The 23,023-nt window shown below is 54.7% G+C and overlaps 1 protein-coding gene across 1 annotated transcript; it reads right to left on the bottom strand.

Annotated features, from left to right (window-relative positions):
- Window positions 1–2,260: 2,260 nt before the first annotated feature.
- On the bottom strand, window positions 2,261–14,446 carry LOC133340259 (myosin light chain 5-like). Its single transcript, XM_061548322.1, has 7 exons — window positions 14,289–14,446; window positions 13,135–13,233; window positions 12,043–12,118; window positions 7,064–7,168; window positions 6,076–6,154; window positions 5,002–5,050; window positions 2,261–2,618 (listed from the first exon to the last, which is right to left on the bottom strand). Exons 1-7 carry the CDS (start codon window positions 14,289–14,291, stop codon window positions 2,517–2,519), a joined length of 513 nt encoding a protein of 170 aa, XP_061404306.1. The 5' UTR covers window positions 14,292–14,446; the 3' UTR covers window positions 2,261–2,516.
- Between the last annotated feature and the right edge of the window lie 8,577 nt (window positions 14,447–23,023).

Here is a 23,023-nt window from a genome sequence, read left to right as displayed (position 1 = left end):
CATGCGTATGGAATTCGCCTTGTTTTTGCAAGAGCACCAACATTGTCATGCAGATTGCTTCAAAAATTCTGAGTTCATTCTCATTTTAGCGTACATGGCTGATATCTTCGCAGCTCTCAATCATCTCAATCAGCAGATGCAGGGCGGTGGAGTCAACATCATTGAAGCGGAAGAAAACCTGAAGGCTTTTCAAAAAAAGCTACCGTTATGGAAACGACGAACAGAGAACGATAACTTCGCAAACTTTCCCCTGCTGGACGACTATGTAAGTAAGATCGAAGATGTATCTGGAATCGGAGATATTTCTGTACCCGCGGAACTGAAGCAAGCAATTGCCACGCACTTAGATGAGCTTGCAAAGTCTCTCGACGGATACTTCCCTACAAGAGAGTCATATCCAGCATGGGTGAGACAGCCGTTCACGTTTAGTGTTGAGACAGCAGATGTCAATGACGAATACCTCGACGAAATCATTGAAATTCAGCAGAGCCAGGTTCAACTACAACTCTTCAGAACAACAACGCTCTCAACGTTTTGGTGTCAACAAATGGTAACGTACCCTGTTATTGCTAAGAAAGCCCTGGAGATTTTCATACCGTTTGTTACAATATATCTTTGCGAGCAATCCTTTTCGAGGATGCTGGACATAAAAACGAAGAAAAGGAACAGACTTTGTTGCGAAAATGACATGAGAGTGGCACTTGCCAAGGTGAAGCCGCGCATTTCTGAACTGGTCTCTGAAAGGCAACAGCAGAAGTCACACTGATTTGCAGTAAGTATTCATAATTATGTTTTTGTGTGAAAATCATGTTTTGCTGGTTTTGTTCTTTGAACACAGTGATGTTGATGCACGGTTCATTTTGTGCACCAGTAAAACATATACCTATGTTTTGAATTTGAAAAAATCATATTTTATTTTTCCAATTAAGTAGGGTTCGGTGAATGCGCATATGAAACTGGTGGAGTTCAGTACCTCCAACAAGGTTAAGAACCACTGCTCTAAACGAATGTTTATACATGTGAATGGGAAACCAAATATACAGGCGTCAGGGTTGGGAGCGAACTCACGACCTCCTCCATACCAGGCGAGGTAGTTAACATCTCGTCACCGTGACAGAGTCCCATCAGTGACCTCTGCCGGCAAGCAACTGCGTCTGCTAGGTCACGTAGCCAGCATACGCAGCCACCACATGCCCAAGCAACTTCTATTTGGCTGGATAGAGGGGGCTTAATGGATACGGCATGCGGCTTGAAAAGAGATGGACTGTGATACAGAAGGATGTGTAGCTGATTGGACTTGTAGATGACTTGATCTCAGCAGTGTCAAGATCGGCCTCTGTGGAGGAAGTTCGTGAAGGACACAGCAACAACGGAGGGCAGAGGAGCGACGCTCACAACAATAAACGGAACGTCGTGCGGCTGAAGCACAGAGTTGGCACAGTGGAGAGCACAGTTGGTGCATTACTACTCTCGCCTTGCACTGAAGTTCAGGATAAAACCGTATGCAGCGTCACTCAAAATCTGCTTCGGACAAAGGGATAGAGTTCGGTGTGGAACTCTATCCCTCTTCTTGGTTCTTTCGGTAAAGTCACGTAGAATGGAAATAATAAAATAATAAAAATAAAACATAATAAAATAATTCTCACGACGTTTCGGCCACAGCGCAAGCAGCCGTCCTCAGGTGAAGAACAGGTCTGTCGAGAAGACAGAGTCTGAATGACAACCCCAGACTCTGTCTTCTCAACAGACTTGTTCTTCACCTGAGGACGGCTGCTTGCGTTGTGGCCGAAACGTCGTGAAAATTATTTTATTATGTTTTATTTTTATTATTTTATTATTTCCATTCTACGTGACTTTACTGAAAGAACCAAGAAGATGAATCCCTGCAGTCACGAAAGCTTTAAATCGAAATTCAACTCTATCCCTTTGCACATCAATAACAAATGCACTTTTACTTTTAAGGCTTCTCTATCTGTTTTGGTCAGGCTTTCGAGCAGCCCTGAGCTGGATCTGCGCCTCTGAGTTTTTGACTTGTCGGCACAATCTGGGCGCGTTATAAATGTCATCATCTGCCAGTCATCTCAGTCAGTCAACCCACGACACCTTGATCTGTTCCGTGACTTGCCAGCGGGCCTTCGACACTGCACGTGGCCTCAAAGCGCACCTAGCATGGTACAAGCGCCGTGGTGACGTCACCGCCACTTATTGGTGAACGGCGCTTGTTGTTGTGCTTGTCACCTCACTCATGGACCCACACACGGCAGCTTTAATATACTTTATTCACGTCTCCTTCACAATGGTGACTAGCGATTGGTGGTGATGGAGATTATCGTGTTGTTTAAGGTGATGGTGGTCATGAAGGTGATGACAGTGGTGGTGTTTGTGCTGTTGGTAAGAGTGGTGGTCATTTATCGTGACAGTGGTGATGAAAGTTATGATGATGATGATGGTGGTGATAATGTTGGTGAAGCTGATGGTGATGCTTATGAGGGTGACGATGGTGGGTGGTGATGCCATCACTCCTCCTTCTCCTCTCCGTGCGTGATGATATAGCACAAGGATTTGTAGTCAAGATGGCCTGCTGGGTCAATGGGTGCCATGCTGCACATCTGGTCTGCCTGTGTGATATCAACATCACCACCACATTAACATCATCGGATCAACATCACCACTATATTCACAGCATCACATCAACATCACACCATGACATCATCAACATCATTGCCACGTAACATTAACACCAACACAATTTTATATCATCGTCACCACTAACATCGCAAGAACATGCAACAACAAACATTATCCACTTAATTGTCAGTGATGTCACCGCAGCTTTTGTGCCAGGCTAGGTGTGCGGTGTGTTGCGTTTGTGATGAGTGTATGCCATGAGGGTGTGTTTGTGTGATGAGGTGTGTTGTGTTTGTTCTTCGTGCTTTCGGAGTCCCTGACCCTCTGCTCATGATCTTTAAGGACCTTCATGATGGTGAGCGGGCCCGGGTAAAACTACGTGGCCGGGAGTCAGAGCCATTCCCTGTACACCTTGGCGTGCAACAGGGATGTCCTCTGGCTCCCACATTAATTAACATCTAGTTTGTGAAGCCTTCAATAGCTGTACCGGGAGAATTTCCATTTGGTACAGATATAATGGGAGGCTGATCGATGCCCGGGTGCGCTCAAGGGATGGCTCCCTATTGGTAAATCACGTTATGTATGCCGATGATTTGGTAATAGCTGCTCATTCAGAGGAGGAGTTGGAGACGCTGCTGCTGAGACTGGAGCGTACCACTAAGAGGTGGGGCCTTACCATCAGCCCCACCAAAACTAAGCACCTGCCTGGGTATTTTGTACCATCGGACACTCCACCCACACAACTCCCAATCGGTGATGGGGCAGTTGTGGAGAGAGTGGAGAGTTTCCCATACCTGGCAGTGTGCTTATGGCCGGCTCCAGTTTAACAGCAGAGATCTCATTCCGAAGCGGCAATATCTTTTCATCGGTTTCGTAACGCTGTGTGGAAGCTACCTGGTCTGTCGCTCCGCACGACGCTTCAGGTCTTCTCGGCCACAGTCATTCCCTCCCTTCTCTATGCTTGTGAAACGTGGACCCCCCTAATGGAGCATCTTCGCCGGTTAGAAACATTTAGGCTGGCCTGCCTACGATCTATCCTGGGTTTAACCAGGCTGGATTGTGTGAGGAGCTCACAAATCCTTGAAAGATCTGGGCAAAGTCCCATCGGTGAGCTCCTCCGGCAGGCAAGGCTGCATTGGCTGGGTCATGTAGTCCGCATGCCCAGCCACCGCATGCCTAAACAGCTTTTGTTCGGCCGGATCGAGGGGGCTAAACGGGCGCGGCACGGGCTAGAGAAGAGATTGAGTGATGTGGTACAGGAGGACGTGGAGCTGAGTGGACTTGCCGATGACTGGTACCAGCGGTGTCAAGATCGGCCTCTGTGGAGGAGGCTCGTGAAGGACGCTACTGGGCAGTTGGAGGCAGTCGCCCTCCAACAACAACGGAGGGCGGAGGAGCGACGCTCACAACGAGCGGAGCGCCGAGTGGCTAAAGCACAGCAAGTTGGCACAGTAGGGGCACAGGTGGCGCATCAGCCACTCGTCTCAGTCAGTCGACCCGTGGCACCTGGGTCTGCCCCGTGACCTCCTGCCAGCGGGCGTTCAACATTTCACGTGGCCTCAAGGTGCACATGGCCTGGCACAAGCGTCGTGGTGACGTCACCGCCACTTAGTGGCGAATGGCGGTTGTTGTTGTGTTTGTGTGATGAGGTGTGACGAGGTGTGTTGTGTGACGAGGTGTGTTGTGACGAGGTGTGTTGTGACGAGGTGTGTTGTGTGTTTGTGTGACGAAGTGTGTTGTGACGAGGTGTATTGTGTGACGAGGTGTGACGAGGTGTGTTGTGTGACGAGGTGTGTTGTGACGAGGTGTGTTGTGTGTTTGTGTGACGAGGTGTGTTGTGACGAGGTGTGTTGTGTGTTGTAACGAGGTGTGTTGTGTGTTTGTGTGACGAGGTGTGTTGTGACGAGGTGTATTGTGTGACGAGGTGTGACGAGGTGTGTTGTGTGTTTGTGTGACGAGGTGTGTTGTGACGAGGTGTGTTGTGACGAGGTGTGTTGTGACGAGGTGTGTTGTGTGACGAGGTGTGTTGTGTGACGAGGTGTGTTGTGTGACGAGGTGTGTTGTGTGACGAGGTGTGTTGTGACGAGGTGTGTTGTGACGAGGTGTGTTGTGTGTTTGTGTGACGAGGTGTGTTGTGACGAGGTGTATTGTGTGACGAGGTGTGACGAGGTGTGTTGTGTGTTTGTGTGACGAGGTGTGTTGTGACGAGGTGTGTTGTGTGTTTGTGTGACGAGGTGTGTTGTGACGAGGTGTATTGTGTGACGAGGTGTGTTGTGACGAGGTGTGTTGTGACGAGGTGTGTTGTGTGACGAGGTGTGTTGTGACGAGGTGTGTTGTGACGAGGTGTGTTGTGACGTCATCGTGTTGCATCACCTCTGTGGCTGTGAACCTGTCGGCTTGTGTCATGAGCAGTCTCTTCATTCTGAGTGAAACAACAAAGACAAAGATCCCCCGTGTAGCCCTCAACACACTAGGGGCAAGTGCTGTTAGCGAGCACCTATGAAGGCCGGCACGGCACACGAGGGGGTGGGTGGTCAGAACCACGCCCGACCGCCTTTGTCTCTCCAGTATCGATACTTACACAACTCACCAGGCTCTCAGTCAAGACTGGTTCAGATAATCGTCACAACACAAACATCACGTGACAACAACAACAACACACACCTGGAGGTGATGGTGTTGTTAGTGGTGTGATGATGAGTTACACTCTGGCAATGACAAGGTGACGGTGTTGACACGATGGTGATGATGTTAATGATGGTGATGATGTTGGTGATGGTGATGATGTTGGTGATGGTGATGATGTTAATGATGGTGATGATGGTAATTATGGTGATGGTGGTGATGATGGTGACGATGTTGGTGATGGTGATGATGTTAATGATGGTGATTATGTTAATGATGGTGATGATGGTAATGATGGTGATGGTGGTGATGATGGTGATGATGATGTTGGTGATGGTGATGATGTTAATGATGGTGATGATGTTAATGATGGTGATGATGTTAATGATGGTGATGATTTGGTGATGGTGATGATGTTAATGATGGTGATGATGTTAATGATGGTGATGATGGTAATGATGGTGATGGTGGTGATGATGGTGATGATGATGTTGGTGATGGTGATGATGTTAATGATGGTGATGATGTTAATGATGGTGATGATTTGGTGATGGTGATGATGTTAATGATGGTGATGATGTTAATGATGGTGATGATGGTAATGATGGTGATGGTGGTGATGATGGTGGTGATGATGATGTTGGTGATGGTGATGATGTTAATGATGGTGATGATGTTAATGATGGTGATGATGTTAATGATGGTGATGGTGGTGATGATGGTGATGGTGGTGATGATGGTGATGGTGGTAATGATGGTGATGATGGTAATGATGGTGATGGTGGTGATGATCATAGTGTTGGTTCTGATGTGTGGACGCACTCGTCTGCGTTGATGTGCCCTTGCCCATCGGGGTCGAAAATCTTGAACGCGTTCATGATGGTCTCCTCTGGGTCCGTGCCTGTGGGTGAAAGCGGGGTCATAGTGAGGTCGGGGTGTGGTGGTGAGTGCTGTGTAGTGTGAGTGGTGAGTGATAGGTGTGCATGGTGAGTGGTGAGCGTGGTGAGTGATAAGTGTGAGTGGTGAGTGCTGAGCGTGGTGAGTGATAGGTGTGAGTCGTGAGCATGGTGAGTGATAGGGGTGCGTGATGTGCGTGGTGAGTGGTGAGTGTGGTGAGTGATAAGTGTGAGTGGTGAGCATGGTGAGTGATAGGGGTGCGTTGTGTGCGTGGTGAGTGATAGGTGTGCGTGGTGTACATGGTGAGTGGTGTGCGTGGTGAGTGGTGAGAGTGGTGAGTGTGGTGAGTGGTGAGTGTGGTGAGTGATAGGTGTGCGTGGTGAGTGGTGTGCGTGGTGAGTGATAGGTGTGCGTGGTGAGTGGTGTGCGTGGTGAGTGATAGGTGTGCGTGGTGTACATGGTGAGTGGTGTGCGTGGTGAGTGGTGAGTGTGGTGAGTGATAGGTGGGAGTGGTGTACATGGTGAGTGGTGTGCGTGGTGAGTGATAGGTGTGCGTGGTGAGTGGTGTGCGTGGTGAGTGATAGGTGTGCGTGGTGAGTGGTGTGCGTGGTGAGTGATAGGTGTGCGTGGTGTACATGGTGAGTGGTGTGCGTGGTGAGTGGTGAGTGTGGTGAGTGATAGGTGGGAGTGGTGTACATGGTGAGTGGTATGCGTGGTGAGTGATAGGTGTGCGTGGTGAGTGGTGTGCGTGGTGAGTGGTGGTATGTGAGGTGAGAGTGGTGATTGCTTTGAGCGAGGCGAGTGAGGGGGGTGGTGAACGTGCCTTGAAAGGTGAGTGAGCGGGGTGAGTGTGTGATGTGGATGGTGAGTGGATGGTGAGGTGGATGGTGAGGTGGTGGTGGTGAGGAGTGACCGTTAAGCTTCTCCCCGAAGAGCGTGAGGAACATGGTGAAGTTCACGGGGCCGCTCGCCTCGGCCAACATCGAGGTCAGCTCCTCCTCCTGCACGTTCAGCTTGCCTGGAGACACGGGGGGACACACGGGGGGGACATGCGGCGGAGACACGGAGACAGCGAGAGACACGGGAGACACACGGAGATAGCGAGAGACACGGGGAGACACACGGAGATAGCGAGAGACACGGGGAGACACACGGAAACAGCGAGAGACACGGGGACAGCGAGAGACACGGGAGACACACGGAGACAGCGAGAGACACGGGGAGACACACGGAGACAGCGAGAGACACGGGGAGACACACGGAGACACACGGGGAGACACACGGAGACACACGGAAACAGCGAGAGACACGGGGAGATACATGGAGACAGCGAGAGACACGGGAGACACACGGAGACAGCGAGAGACACGGGGAGACACGGAGACACATGGAGACAGCGAGAGACACGGGGAGACACACGGAGACACGGGGAGACACATGGAGACACACGGAGACAGCGAGAGACACGGGGAGATACACGGAGACAGCGAGAGACACGGGAGACACACGGAGACAGCGAGAGACACGGGGAGACACGGAGACAGCGAGAGACACGGGAGACACACGGAGACAGCGAGAGACTCGGGGAGACACACGGATACACACGGAGACAGCGAGAGACACGGGGAGACACGGAGACAGCGAGAGACACGGGGACAGCGAGAGACACGGGAGACACACGGATACACACGGAGACAGCGAGAGACACGGGAGACACACGGGGACAGCGAGAGATACGGAGACAGCGAGAGACACGGGGAGACACGTAGACAGCGAGAGACACGGGAGACACACGGAGACAGCGAGAGACACGAGGAGAAACACGGAGACACACGGAAACAGCGAGAGACACGGGGAGACACACGGAGACAGCGAGAGACACGGTAAACACACGGAGACAGCGAGAGACACGGGGAAACACACGGAGACAGCGAGAGACACGAAGAAACAGCGAGAGACACGGGGAGACACACGGAGACAGCGAGAGACACGGGGAGACACACGGAGATAGCGAGAGACACGGGGAGACACACGGGAACAGCGAGAGATACGGGGAGACACAGGGAGACAGCGAGAGACACGGGGACAGCGAGAGACACGGGAGACACACGGAGACACACGGAGACAGCGAGAGACACGGGAGACACACGGAGACAGATGGGGAGACACGGAGAGACACACGGAGACAGCGAGAGACACGGGAGACGCACGGAGACAGCGAGAGACATGGGGAGACACACGGAGACAGCGAGAGACACGGAGACACGGGAAGACAGCGAGAGACACGGGGAGACACACGGAGACAGCGAGAGACACGGGAACAGCGAGAGACACGGGAGACACACGGAGACAGACGGGGAGACACGGAGAGACACATGGAGACAGCGAGAGACACGGGGACAGCGAAAGACACGGGAGACACACGGAGACACACGGGGAGACATGGAGAGACACACGGAGACAGCGAGAGACACGGGGAGACACACGGAGATAGCGAGATACACGGAGACACACGGAGACAGCGAGAGACACGGTGAGACACACGGAGACAGCGAGAGACACGGAGACGCACGGAGACAGCGAGAGACACGGGAGACACACGGAGACAGCGAGAGACACACGAAGACAGCGAAAGACACGGAGACACACGGAGACACACGAAGACAGCGAGAGACACGGGGAGACACACGGAGACACACGGAGACAGCGAGAGACACGGAGACACAAGGAGACAGCGAGAGACACGGAGACACACGGAGACAGCTAGAGACACGGGGAGACACACGGAGACAGCGAGAGACACGGGAACAGCGAGAGACACAGGAGACACACGGAGACAGACGGGGAGACACGGAGAGACACACGGAGACAGCGAGAGACACGAGAGACGCACGGAGACAGCGAGAGACATGGAGAGACACACGGAGACAGCGAGAGACACGGGGACAGCGAGAGACACGGGAGACACACGGAGACACACGGGGAGACATGGAGAGACACACGGAGACAGCGAGAGACACGGGGAGACACACGGAGACAGCGAGAGACACGGAGACACACGGAGACAGCGAGAGACACGGTGAGACACACGGAGAAAGCGAGAGACACGGAGACACACGGAGACAGCGAGAGACACGGGAGACACACGGAGACAGCGAGAGACACACGAAGACGGCGAAAGACACGGAGACACACGGAGACACACGGAGACAGCGAGAGACACGGAGACACAAGGAGACAGCGAGAGACACGGAGACACACGGAGACAGCGAGAGACACGGGGAGATACACGGAGACAGAGAGAGACACGGAGACACACGGAGACAGCGAGAGACACGGGGAGACACACGGAGACAGCGAGAGACACGGGGAGCCACACGGAGACACACGGGGAGACACATGGAGACACACGGAGACAGCGAGAGACACGGGGACATACATGGAGACAGCGAGAGACACGGGAGACACACGGAGACAGCGAGAGACACGGGGAGACATACAGAGACAGCGAGAGACACGGGAGACACACGGAGACAGCGAGAGACACGGAGACAGCGAGAGACACGGGGAGACACGGAGACAGCGAGAGACACGGGAGACACACGGACACAGCGAGAGACACGAGGAGACACACGGAGACACACGGAGACAGCAAGAGACACGGGGAGACACACGGAGACACACGGGGAGACACACGGAGACACATGGAGACAGCGAGAGACACGGGAGACACACGGAGACAGCGAGAGACACGGGGAGACACACGGAGACACATGGAGACAGCGAGAGACACACGGAGACAGCGAGAGACACGGGGAACACACGGAGACACACGGAGACAGCGAGAGACACACGGAGACAGCGAGAGACACGGGGAGAAACACGGAGACAGCGAGAGACACGGGGAGACACACGAAGACAGCAAGAGACACGTAAACACACGGAGACAGCGAGAGACACGGGAAACACACGGAGACAGCGAGAGACACGGGGAGACACACGGAGACAGCGAGAGACACGGAGAGACAGCGAGAGACACGGGGAGACACACGGAGATAGCGAGAGACACGGGGAGACACACGGGAACAGCGAGAGATACGGGGAGACACACGGAGACAGCGAGAGACACGGGGACAGCGAGAGACACGGGAGACACACGGAGACACACGGAGACAGCGAGAGACACGGGAGACACACGGAGACAGCGAGAGACACGGGGAGACACACGGAGACAGCGAGAGACACGGGGAGACACACGGAGACAACGAGAGACACGGGAGACGCACGGAGACAGCGAGAGACACAGGGAGACACACGGAGACAGCGAGAGACACGGGGACAGGGAGAGACACGGGAGACACACGGAGACACACGGGGAGACATGGAGAGACACACGGAGACAGCGAGAGACACGGGGAGACACACGGAGACAGCGAGAGACACGGAGACACACGGAGACAGCGAGAGACACGGGGAGACACACGGAGACAGCGAGAGACACGGAGACACACGGAGACAGCGAAAGACACGGTGAGACACACGGGGACAGCGAGAGACACGGAGACACACGGAGACAGCGAGAGACGCGGGAGACACATGGAGACAGCGAGAGACACGGAGACACACGGAGACAGCGAGAGACACGGGGAGACACACGGAGACAGCGAGAGACACGGAGACACACGGAGACAGCGAGAGACACGAGGAGACACACGGAGACAGTGAGAGACACGGAGACACACGGAGACAGCGAGAGACACGGTTAGACGCACGGGGACAGCTAGAGACACGGGGAGACACACGGAGACAGTGAGAGACACGGAGACAGCGAGAGACACGAGGAGACACACGGAGACAGCGAGAGACACGGAGACACACGGAGACAGCGAGAGACACGGAGAGACACATGGGGACAGCGAGAGACATGGGAGACACACGGAGACAGCGAGAGACACGGGGAGACACGGAGACACATGGAGACAGCGAGAGACACGGGGAGACACACGGAGACAGCGAGAGACACGGAGACAGCGAGAGACACGGGGAGCCACACGGAGACAGCGAGAGACACGAGGAGACACACGGAGACAGCGAGAGACACGGAGACACACGGAGACAGCGAGAGACACGGGGAGACACACGGAGACAGCGAGAGACACGGAGACAGCGAGAGACACGGGGAGCCACACGGAGACAGCGAGAGACACGTAGACACACGGAGACAGCGAGAGACACGGAGAGACACATGGAGACAGCGAGAGACATGGGAGACACACGGAGACAGCGAGAGACACGGGGAGACACGGAGACACATGGAGACAGCGAGAGACACGGGGAGACGCACGGAGACACATGGAGACAGCGAGAGACACACGGAGACAGCGAGAGACACGGGGAGACACACGGAGACAGCGAGAGACACGGGGAGACACACGGAGACAGCGAGAGACACACAGAGACACGGGGAGACACACGGAGACACACGGTGACAGCGAGAGACACGGGGAGCCACACGGAGACAGCGAGAGACACGGAGACACACGGAGACCGCGAGAGACACGGGGAGACACACGGAGACAGCGAGAGACACGGGGAGACACACGGAGACAGCGAGAGACACGGAGACACACGGAGACAGCGAGAGACACGGGGAGACACACGGAGACACACGGAGACAGCGAGAGACACGGGGAGACACACGGAGACACACGGAGACAGCGAGAGACACACGGAGACAGCGAGAGACACGGGGAAACACGGAGACAGCGAGAGAGACACAGAGACACGGGGAGACACACGGGGAGACACACGGTGGCAGCGAGAGACACGGGAAGACCTACGGAGACAGCGAGAGACACGGGAGACACACGGAGACAGCGAGTCGAGACGCACCGAGGGAGGCGTACGTCTCCTTGAGGTCGGATTTTCCAATGGCTCCGTCACGATCCTGGTCAATCATCGTGAATGCCTGGGAGTCACCACCACCACAGACACACACAAACACACACACACAGACACACACACACAGACACACACAGATACAGGCACAGACACACGCACAAACACACACACAGGCACACACACAGACACACACAGACACACACATACACACACACAGATACACAGACACACACACAGACACACACCGTGCTGCTGGTGTCGTGGTGATGTGTAGTGTGACGAGGTGTGTGTAGTGTGACGAGGTGTATAGTGTGTGTGTAGTGTGGTGTGTGACGAGGTGTGTGTAGTGTGACGAGGTGTGTAGTGTGGTGTGTGACGAGGTGTGTGTAGTGTGACGAGGTGTGTAGTGTGACGAGGTGTGTAGTGTGACGAGGTGTGTAGTGTGGTGTGTGACGAGGTGTGTAGTGTGACGAGGTGTGTGGTGTGTGACGAAGTGTGTGGTGTGGTGTGTGACGAGGTGTGTGGTGTGACGAGGTGTGTGTAGTGTGACGAGGTGTGTAGTGGGACGAAGTGTGTGGTAGTGGTGTGTGACGAGGTGTGTGGTGTGTGACGAGGTGTGACGAGGTGTGTAGTGTGGTGTGTGACGAGGTGTGTGTAGTGTGACGAGGTGTGTAGTGTGGTGTGTGACGAGGTGTGTGTAGTGTGACGAGGTGTGTAGTGTGACGAGGTGTGTAGTGTGTGTGGTGTGTGACGAGGTGTGTGGTGTGACGAGGTGTGTGTAGTGTGACGAGGTGTGTAGTGTGGTGTGTGACTAGGTGTGTAGTGTGACGAGGTGTGTAGTGTGACGAAGTGTGTGGTAGTGGTGGTGTGTGACGAGGTGTGTGGTGTGTGACGAGGTGTGACGAGGTGTGTAGTGTGTGTGGTGTTTGACGAGGTGTGTAGTGTGTGGTGTGTGACGAGGTGTGTAGTGTGTGTGTTGTGTGACGAGGTGTGTAGTGTGTGTGGTGTGTGACGAGGTGTGTAGTGTGACGAGGTGTGTGACGAGGTGTGTGGTGATGGTTGTGGTGGTGCTGGGAAGTTCACCTCCTTGAACTCCTGGATCTGGTTCTGCTCGAACATGGAGAAGACGTTGGAGGAGGCTCGCTGCGGCTTCCCCTCCTTGCGGCGGCTCTTTCTGCTCGCCTGCAACAACAACCACCATCACATCAACAACTACCACCACAACACCAACCACAACATCAACAACCACCACCACAACAACCACATCCATAACAATAACCACCACCACATAAACAACCACAACAACCACCACCACCACATCAACAACAACCACTACAAGCACATCAACAATCACAACCACAATATCAACAACTACGCGCCTGCAACAACCACCGCAACCACCACACCACTACCATACAATCACAATTGGCATCACACTGCCACTACTACCACCACTACTACTTAAATCAGAAGCACCATCACATCACCACAACCATCAACCACCACCACAACTGGCACCTCTGCCACCACGAATAATTTCCCACGCGTGATCTCCGCCACTGCGGTGATGACCTTCCGTGCGTGGCCAGGTTGCCTTCCCTGGTAAATGGAATATACACCAACACCACCACTACACTCATCATTACCAACACCACCACACTCATCACCAACACCACCACTACAACCACCATCGTGTCACACACACAATCAACCTCTACCACAAGCACCATCACAACCACCATCACCCCTACCACAAACACCATCACAACTGCTGCAACCATCAACACAAACTACCATACCATCATATCGCATTACCACAATCACCATCACGTTACAACTACCACAAGCGGATAACACGTGACCACCACTATTGTTACCACCACATTCATCATCAATACCACCACACTCATCATCACCACCACCACCACACTCATCATTACCACCACCACCACACTCATCATCACCACCACCACTACACTCATCATTACCACCACCACACTCATCACCACCACCACCACCACCACACCCATCATCACCACCACCACACTCATCATTACCACCACCACCACCACACTCATCACCATCACCACCACACTCATCATCACCACCACCACCACACTCATCATCACCACCACCACACTCATCATTGCCACCACCACGACATTCATCATCACCACAACACTCATCATTACCACCACCACCACCACACTCATCATCACCACCACCAAAGGGTTCACCATTGCGCGCTCGGTGCGTGCTGGAGGTCGCCTGTGGACGGTGACGAGGAGAGTGGGGAGCGACCTCTTATAGTGGCCTACGGGAGAGGGATCGGAGATTGGGGAGAGGGAGGAGAGAGGGAGGAGAGAGATGGGGCAGAGGGGAGGGAGTTGTAGGAAAGCAGATTGGAGATAAGGCGGGAGATGGAGAGGGGAAAGATTCAGAGAGGGGAGGGGAGGAGAGAGGTCAGAGTGGGAGAGGGAGGGGAGAGGTGATGGGAGAGGAGAGGAAATCACGGGGAGATGGAACAGAGGGGAAGATGGAGGGAGGAGGGCGGGGGCGCGTTGAGCGGGAAGGGAACGAGAGAGAGTCGAGGGAACGAGAGAGCTTGGGGAGAGAGGGAGGAGAGCGAATATTGGGGGAGAGGGTAAAAATGGGATGGCAATGGGGAAAGAGAAGTTGTGCCTTGCCATATAGCTCAGCGTTAAGCTGCTCTTCTACATCAGCGTGGGTTGTTCCGTCCATGTGAGCTGAAGCTGACGCCGGCCACCGCTGGCGGTGTTGGCGAGGCCCCTAAGGCCCATCCATCTGCCAACCTTCAGGCGTTCCATGTCACGCCACTAATCTTTCACCTTTGCTAACTCCCTCCTGCGTAATATTGAACAAAGGGACAGCGTCGACGCAGTGTTAACTCTCGCCGTGGTATTGGGGTTAGTTGATACATTTATAGTATCTGTTTCATTCGACATTAACATAATACGTAATATTTTTGCAAAAAATCTGTGGATTATTTTCCCATTCCCACTCTTTCAGTTGTTTTCTTGTTCTATTGTTTCCGAGATCCCAGTCGCGGGTACCGATTGTTGTGTACATTTATGCCGGTCGCACAGATGCCTTTTCTTTAATCATTGTTGGAAAATATAAATACAATTTAGAAATCTGAAAAAAATAGAGATCAGTGGACGAATTGGGGGCGGGGAGATGGGGGGCAGAGGAAAGATCGTAGACGTGGAGGAGAGGGGGGCAGGGGGGTCATCGCGGCCTGCGCCAGGGCTGTCGGCGAGCTCCTATTAAGGCAGCGAGAGGCAGGGAGGGAGAGGAGTCGAGTCCCCACTCTCTCCTGCCTCTTCTGACTCTGCGTGCCGCTGACGCTGTCGACCACTCCCAGGCACTCACTTCAGGCCCAGTGGACCTAGGGGAGAGACAGATACCGATAAGAGTTTCCACTCGTGGGCGGCCTGAAATGGAATCCGTGATAAGATGTAAAATAAACAAAGGTCCCCGGATAGCCTTTAACAGACTGTGGGGCAAGTGCTGTTAGCAAGCAGCGCCTATGAAGGTCGGCGCGGCACACGAGGGGATGGGTGGCCAGCCCCACGCCCGACCACCTTTGTCTCCCTAGTTACGATGTTTACACACCACACCAGATACTCATTTGAGGCTAAGTCGACCTACGGGAAGCCTAGAACCGATTCAGATAATAGTAACTGGTGTTAGCCGTGAACAGGAATTGACCCCGGGCCGCCGGGTTCGTAGCGCATTCTGCTAACCGCTGCACTACCACTCCCTATACACACACACACCTTGACACACCTACACACCCCACACACACCACACACACCTATACACACACACACCTTGAGACACCTCATACACCCCACACACCACACACACACCTATACACACACACCTTGACACACCGGAACACACCTACACACCTCATACACCCCATACACACCTATACACACACACCTTGACACACCTTGACACACCTCATACACCCCACACACCCCTATACACACCTATACACACACACCTTGACACACCTCATACATCCTCACACCCCACACACACCTATACATACACACCTTGACACACCGGAACACACCTACACCCCTCATACACCCCACACACACCTATACACATACACACCTATGCACACCTGCAAACCCCACACACCCCTACAAACCCCACATACACCACACAACCCTATGCACACCAACACAAACCACGTACTCCTATACACCCCTACACACACCCCACACACCCAAACACACCTGACATACACCCAACACACCCCTGCGCACACTCCACACACCCCTACACACCCACACAACCTACAAAGTGACGGTGACGTCACCACGGCGCCTGTGCCAGGCTATATGCACTTTGAGGTCACGTGAAGTGTCGAAGGCTCGCAGACAGGAGGCCTCGGGACAAAGCAAGGTGCCATGGGTTGGCTGACTGAGATGACTGGTAGACCCCACCGTGCTAAAGTGCTGCATTTTAGCCGCCTGGCGCTCCGCTCGTTGTCATGAGCGTCGCTCCTCTGCCCTCCATTGTTGCTGAAGGGTGACTGCCTCTAACTGCCCAGTCGCGTCCTTCACGAGCCTCCTCCATCGTGGCCGATCTTGACACCGCTGGTACCAGTTGCCAGCAAGTCCACTCACTTCCACATCCTTCCATACCCCATCAGTCAATTTCTTCTCCAGCCCATGTCGTGCCCGTTTAGCCCTCTCTATGCGGCCAAACAGAAGCTGCTTGGGCATGCAGTGGCTGGGCATGCGGGCTGCATGACCCAGCCAACGCAGCTTCGCCTGCTGGAGGAGCGCACTCGTGCGAATGTGTCCAGATCGTTCAAGATGTGAGGGCTCCTCACACAATCCAGCCTTGTTAAACCCAAGATGGATCGTGGACATTCCAGCCTGAATGGTTATAACCGGTGCAGATGTTCCATTAGAGGCGTCCATGTTTCACCCCACCTCTTAGTGGCACACTCCAGGTTCAGCAGCAGCACCTACAACTCTTCCTCTAAGTGAAAAGCAATTACCAGATCATCAGCGTACATAACATGGGTTTACCAATCGGGAGCCATCCCTCGACCACTCGAGTATCGATCAGCCACCCGATGTATCTGTACCCGATGGAAATTTCTCCGGTACAGCCATGGAACGATTCTCGAACTACGTGGTCAAAGATGATGTTAAATAATGTGGGAGGCAGAGGACATCCCTATCGCACCCCAAGGTGAACATGGAATGGCTCCGACTCCTGGCCACGTTTCTTTACCTGGGCCTGCTGCCCACCATAATGAATTGCCCTTAATGATTGTAAGCACGAAGAACTGCCCACAGCCCTGTCCTGTTGATGGTATTATAGGCCTTGACTAGGTCAATGAACCAGAGATGTAGGTCTTGTTGGAATTCCCTACACCTCTGCTATAGCAGACGGACAGAGAATATGGCATCTGTGCAGGACCGACCTTTCATGAAACCACATTGGGGCTCCGCAAGCCTCTCCTCAGCATGCCTGGCAAGGCGATGTTGAATAATCCTTGCCAGGTCCTTTCCCGGCACACTGAGAAGAGAGATGCCACTTTTGTTTTTTTCCACCAGGCAAGGCCCACTGAGCTGTATAGCTTTTTGCGGACGCGACCTCGCCACAAATGATAGCTCAGCGAAGTGGCTCGTCGTGTGAGAATTTATTGCAGCCAAATACTCTAAACCCGTGTTTCTAAATGTGGAGGGAAAAACTGAGGTACTTCGAGAAAAATGCACACGACCACGGGGAGAGAGAGATACACACTCTAAATATACAGGCAGTAGGGTCGGGATCGAACCCACGATCTCCAATATACCAAGCGAGGTAGTTAACATCCCACCACCTGTGGCCCCCCACTGTGCCACCTCGTTATGTTTTACCCGCCCTGTGCTCTGCTCATTGTTGTGAGCGTCGCTCCACTGCTCTCCGTTGTTGCTGGAGGGTGACTGCCTCCAACTCCCCAGCAGTGTCCTTCACGAACTTCCTCTGCAGATGCCGATCTTGACACTGCTGGGATCAGTCATCTACAAGTCCACTCAGCTCCACATCCTCCTTGCAGCATCAGTCCATCTCTTTAGCCCGTGCCGCGCCCATTTAGCCTCCTTTATCCGGCCAGACGCCGATTGGGCATGCGATGGCTGGCCATACGGGCGACACGACCCAGTGAATGCAGCCTTGCCTGCCGAAGGAGCTCAGAGATGATGGGACTGTTTACAGATCTTTGAAGGATGTGTGAGCTTCTCACACTGTAAACCAAACTGGTTAAACCCATTATAGATCGTTGGCAGGCCAGCCTGAATGTTTCAAATTGGCGCAGATGGAACACCGCCACACAAACATGCGACAACTGACACCCGCAGGCGTGCGCTGGCGCGCGTCTCCCACACGCGCACTGCGATAAGGGCGAGTGGGTGAGCGAGCCCGCAGTATTGATAAGCGGCGTTGGCTTCACGTAGATACCGCTCCAGTCCACTACCACTTTTTACCAGATAAGTAAGGGCCACTGAGCTGCTATACAGCTCTTGTTCAAAAGCGACCTGGCCACAAATGGCAGCTCAACGAAGTGGCTTATCGTGTGGACATTTCTTGGAAGCCAACTACTCTAAACGCACATTTCTAAATATGGAGTAAAAATCGGAGGACCCGGAGAAAAATGCATGTGACCATGGGGAGAACGTGCGAACTCCAAAAATAACGCGGCGTCAGAGTCGGGATCCAACCCACGTAGCTGTTGCAAACTCGGCGAGCGAATTCAAACAGCAGATTATTCCTTCTCACCTGATGACGGACGCTTGTGTTGCGACCGAAGCGTCGTGTTCTTTAATTATTTTTTCTATCTACGTGACTTTACCGAAAGAACCAGAGAGTATGGCTCGCGTTAAATAATGTGGGAGCCAGAGAGCATCCTTGTCGCACGCAAAGGTGAGCAGGGAATAGCTCTGACGCCTGGCCATGGAGCTTTACCTCGGCCTGCCCACCACAACGAAGGTCCTTAATGATTGTGAGCAGAGGCACTCCAAAAGCACGATTAATAACCCAGAGCCCAGACTTTTATTGACCAGATCAATAAAGCAGAGATGTAGGTCCTGTTGGAATTCCGTACACCTCGACTATAGCAGACGGAGAGAAAATATGGCATCATGTGGGGGCCGACGTCTGCCTCCCTGCTCCCTGCGAGCGGGTGGAGCGCGACGCCCCCCCTCCACTCCCCCCTCCTCCTCGTCGGCCGCCTCTCGCCGGGCCCCCGCCGATCAGGTGATCGGCACCCCGCGCCAGCGCCCTCTCTGAGGGACATCGCTCACTGTCTGGCTCACCACCGCCCGGGTTATCGCGCACGCGCCCACGGACACCACCACCAAAAGCGAACGCGGTGGCGTGCACACTCGCACCCCTGCAGGCGCTCGTTTTACACAAAGGCTCGCGCTAAAGAGCTGAATGAATAGGCACGCGTCCCTCCGGGTGGCTAAGCCCTCATCCGCTCGCACACCAAGGCTAGTGTAGGGGTGTTACGGAGGGGCTGTTATACATGGGATCACACGGGAAACAAACACAGTGGGCGTGGCTACGTGAGTGCACGGGGAGGTGATCCTAACGACGTCCGCGCCGGGGAGCCTGGGGGGCTGCCCGGAGTTGTGATCCCCCGGGCCCCACCCCTCAGCCGGGGTTTGGTATAAAAGGGGATGAGCCGGAGGGCTCGAGAAGATAATGTTAAAGCTGAACCAGTGAAGACCGAAGACCGTCTAGGTAGAGCCCTGGACTCCCCTGGGTCGCTGCCCTTATCAGGGCCGAACAGGACCGAGCCAGCGGCGTGGTCCCGAGAGCCAGAGCCGGTGCTCTTATCAGAGCTGGTCTGGGACTCCGGGTACCGTAAGCCCGACTTACCAGTGTCGGGCCAGATAGCCTCCCCTAGCCCGTTAGAGGAGGACTAGGAGGTAGGTTAGACATAGCTAGCAAGTGCATCCCCAGCTAGCCGGGTGAGGGGGCCGATACCCCCTCCAGTGTTGTATGTCCGTAAAGTGTGCCTACTGACGTGGAATAAATACGTGTGCCTCCAACCCCGGCGTCCAAGAGTCTTCAACTATATTACATCTGGTGTCAGAAGTAAACCACGAACATGGACACGCGCCAGACAGCTCGAGCCAGGGTACCGGAGGCAGAGGACACCGCTGCAGTTGTGGAGCTCGAGACGGCTGAAAAAGGAATCGAGCAGCCGGGGCCGGATGCATCCACACCGCAGCATCGGGAGGATGGGGGGCCGTCGACAGATGGACTGAGGCAGGCGCACGCAAAACTGGCGGAGCTGCTGTACGCCGCTGCCGCCACGCTGGACCATATCACACGGCTGGGGGCTGGTGGACCGCCACGGGACGACGACAGCCGACGGCCAGCGCGCCTTCCCGCCATTTCAACGGAGCCCGACTTTGAATTTCCCGCCATCGCTGCAGCAGCTGCTGAGGGCGTGGCCGGCCTGAGCCTCGCGTCCGACGGCGGGCGCACAGTGGCTGCCGCGTCATCACCAGCGGACAGAGCGTCACCACGGGTGCGACCGGCGATGCCATCCGTCGCTCGCGCCGAAGCAGAGCCGGGTGAGGGGAATGACGGAGAGTGGCCTTCCAAGGCGGCCGCTGCGCTGCATCAACGGCTACCTCCACTCAAAGCGTTTGTGGGCGAGGATGGCGACTGGGGCGGCTTCCAGCGCCGCATCCTCGCACACCAGGAAATGGCGCAGTGGACAGATGCCGAGGCTCTCCGCGCGCTGCCGGCGCTCCTCGACGGCGACGCCCTCGCCACTCTTACATCGGCGCCGAAGAAAAAACGCTCCACGCTACAGATGGCACTTGCAGTTGCTGGCTGCAGTCTACGGACCACCGTCGGACTGCAGACAGCTCTTTTATGATCGCCAGCGGGGTGCAAAGGAGTCGCCCCTGGCATATCGTACAAGTCTCCTGGCACTGGCAAAGACGGCCTTCCCACGAATGGACAACGAAGGCGTGGACGCTATGGTTACGGAGAAGATACTCCTGCTGGCGGACGACTTGGATATCGTCGTCGTGGCACAGGACGACGCAGAGATGTGTTCCCTCCAGGCTGCACGACTCCTCCACGCAAACCTGCTCTCGCAACGACGGAAGGCCAGCAAGGCGGCGAGCGGGCGTGCTGTGGCTGCAGTCACCCTCCCGGACGAGGAAATTTGTGCCGTCGACCATCAACGGCAGCAGGGAGCGGGAGTACGGGGGGGCCGGGACGGATCGACCTACCTCGACCATCCATTGTCGTCGCCAGCGCTCCCGCGCTGTTACAACTGCGGCATCCGGGGCCATGTCGCCTCGGGGTGCCGCTCTCCTCGACAGCATGGGACGACGCCTCGACGGGATGCCGGCCCTCCTCCCAAGCTCCATCGACATAACCCGGCGAGACGCGGCACCCCTCATGTTTGGCCCACGCACAAACCCGTCACACACTCGCACACCGCAACGAACGGGGGGGCCGACATTGCACGCGTCACGCCAACACGCACCACTGTGGGGACTAATATCGAACCCAGCCAGTGGTCCGTGTTGGCCCATCGCGTTGTGGCCGCATCGTCGGGGTCATCAGCCATTGTGGGACACATTGACGGGGTTGAGGTGCGCATCCTGGTCGATACGGGAGCATCGGCTACCATCATTTCGGAACTAATTTACAATATTCTCCCTGTCCAGAGCCGTCCCTTGATGCCCGTTAACGTGCCATTTTACGCTGTTAACGGGGGCTCACTTGGCATCATTGGACAAATTCGAGTGCAAATTTGTATCGGTGATATTAAATTGTCTGGCCCGATTTTTGTTTCCTCCTCGCTGGCGGTTCTGTGACTGCTGGGGACGGACTTCCTGGGCAAAATGCCGATTCGTATTTTAATCGACCAGGGCTGCATTGAGCTCCCGTCGGGCCGACGCATGGCGTTTCTGCCGTCCCCCGTTGCGGGTCGGACGGCGTTCGCGACGGTACCGGCGTTCGTAGATAGAACAGTACGCGTACCGCCGGGAGCACAAATGTTGGTACCTCTGAAACTTCGTCGGCCCTTCGCTAAAGGCATGGGGGACCAGGGGGTCCTGCTGGGACCGTCTAGGGCCGGGGTTAGTGGACCTCACTTAATTCCGGCCCAGACCATCGTTAGAGGGGACAGGGATCCTTTCATCGCGGTCCTTAATGTGGGGTCGCAGACGGTGGTGGTTCCACAGGGGACCGTGCTTGCTCACGCAACGCCGGTGCCCTGTGAGGAACCCGTCGCGAACCACGTAAGCACTGTCCCTCTGCCGCAACCACATTCGGACAGCGATGAAGGGTGGCTCGAGGCGCTTTGTGCGGGATCGACGGACCTGTCGGATTTAGAGCGTCAAAAGCTTAAAACACTGTTGCGTGAATTTTACGACGTTTTCAGTCAGAACAAATTCGATTTGAGTTGTGTCACCATATTGATACAGGTGACAGCGCGCCAATACGTCAGAATCCTTTTCGGTTAAGTCCCGCCGAAAAGGACCATGTCAAATCGGCCGTTGATGACATGTTAGCCGCCGACATCATTTCTCCCTCTACCAGCCCTTGGGGAGCGCCGATCGTCCTGGTTAAAAAACAGGATGGCTCGTTGCGGTTTTGTGTCGATTTTCGTCGCCTCAACAAAATTTCTGTTGCCGACGCATACCCGCTCCCACGGATGGACGAATCGCTTGACGCCTTGGCGGGAGTGCGATTCTTCTCCACATTGGATTTGCTTTCGGGTTTCTGGCAGCTTCCTCTGGACGATGATTCAAAGCCTAAAACTGCATTCCGTACACCGCACGGCCTGTTCCAATTCAACCGGTTGCCGATGGGACTCCACTCAGCGCCGGCAACTTTCCAGCGATTGATGGAATTGGTTTTGGCTGGATTGCAATGGGACTCGTGTTTGATTTAT

The sequence above is a fragment of the Lethenteron reissneri genome, chromosome 2 (genome assembly GCF_015708825.2).
Source record: "Lethenteron reissneri isolate LAM-NWPU_2019-01 chromosome 2, ASM1570882v1, whole genome shotgun sequence".
NCBI lineage: Eukaryota > Metazoa > Chordata > Hyperoartia > Petromyzontiformes > Petromyzontidae > Lethenteron > Lethenteron reissneri.
The sequence above is the reverse complement of the archived record's forward strand: the minus strand, read 5'-3'. Positions and strand labels throughout refer to the sequence as shown.

What these genes read in the sequence shown, in the direction of transcription:
- LOC133340259 (XM_061548322.1), bottom strand. An exon ending in GGAGACGTACGCCTCCCTCG is followed by an intron (nt 7,169 to 12,042) that starts GTGCGTCTCGAC and finishes CCGTGTCTCCAG; the next exon opens with GCAAGCTGAACGTGCAGGAG. An exon ending in CTTCGGGGAGAAGCTTAACG is followed by an intron (nt 6,155 to 7,063) that starts GTCACTCCTCAC and finishes TTTCACCCACAG; the next exon opens with GCACGGACCCAGAGGAGACC.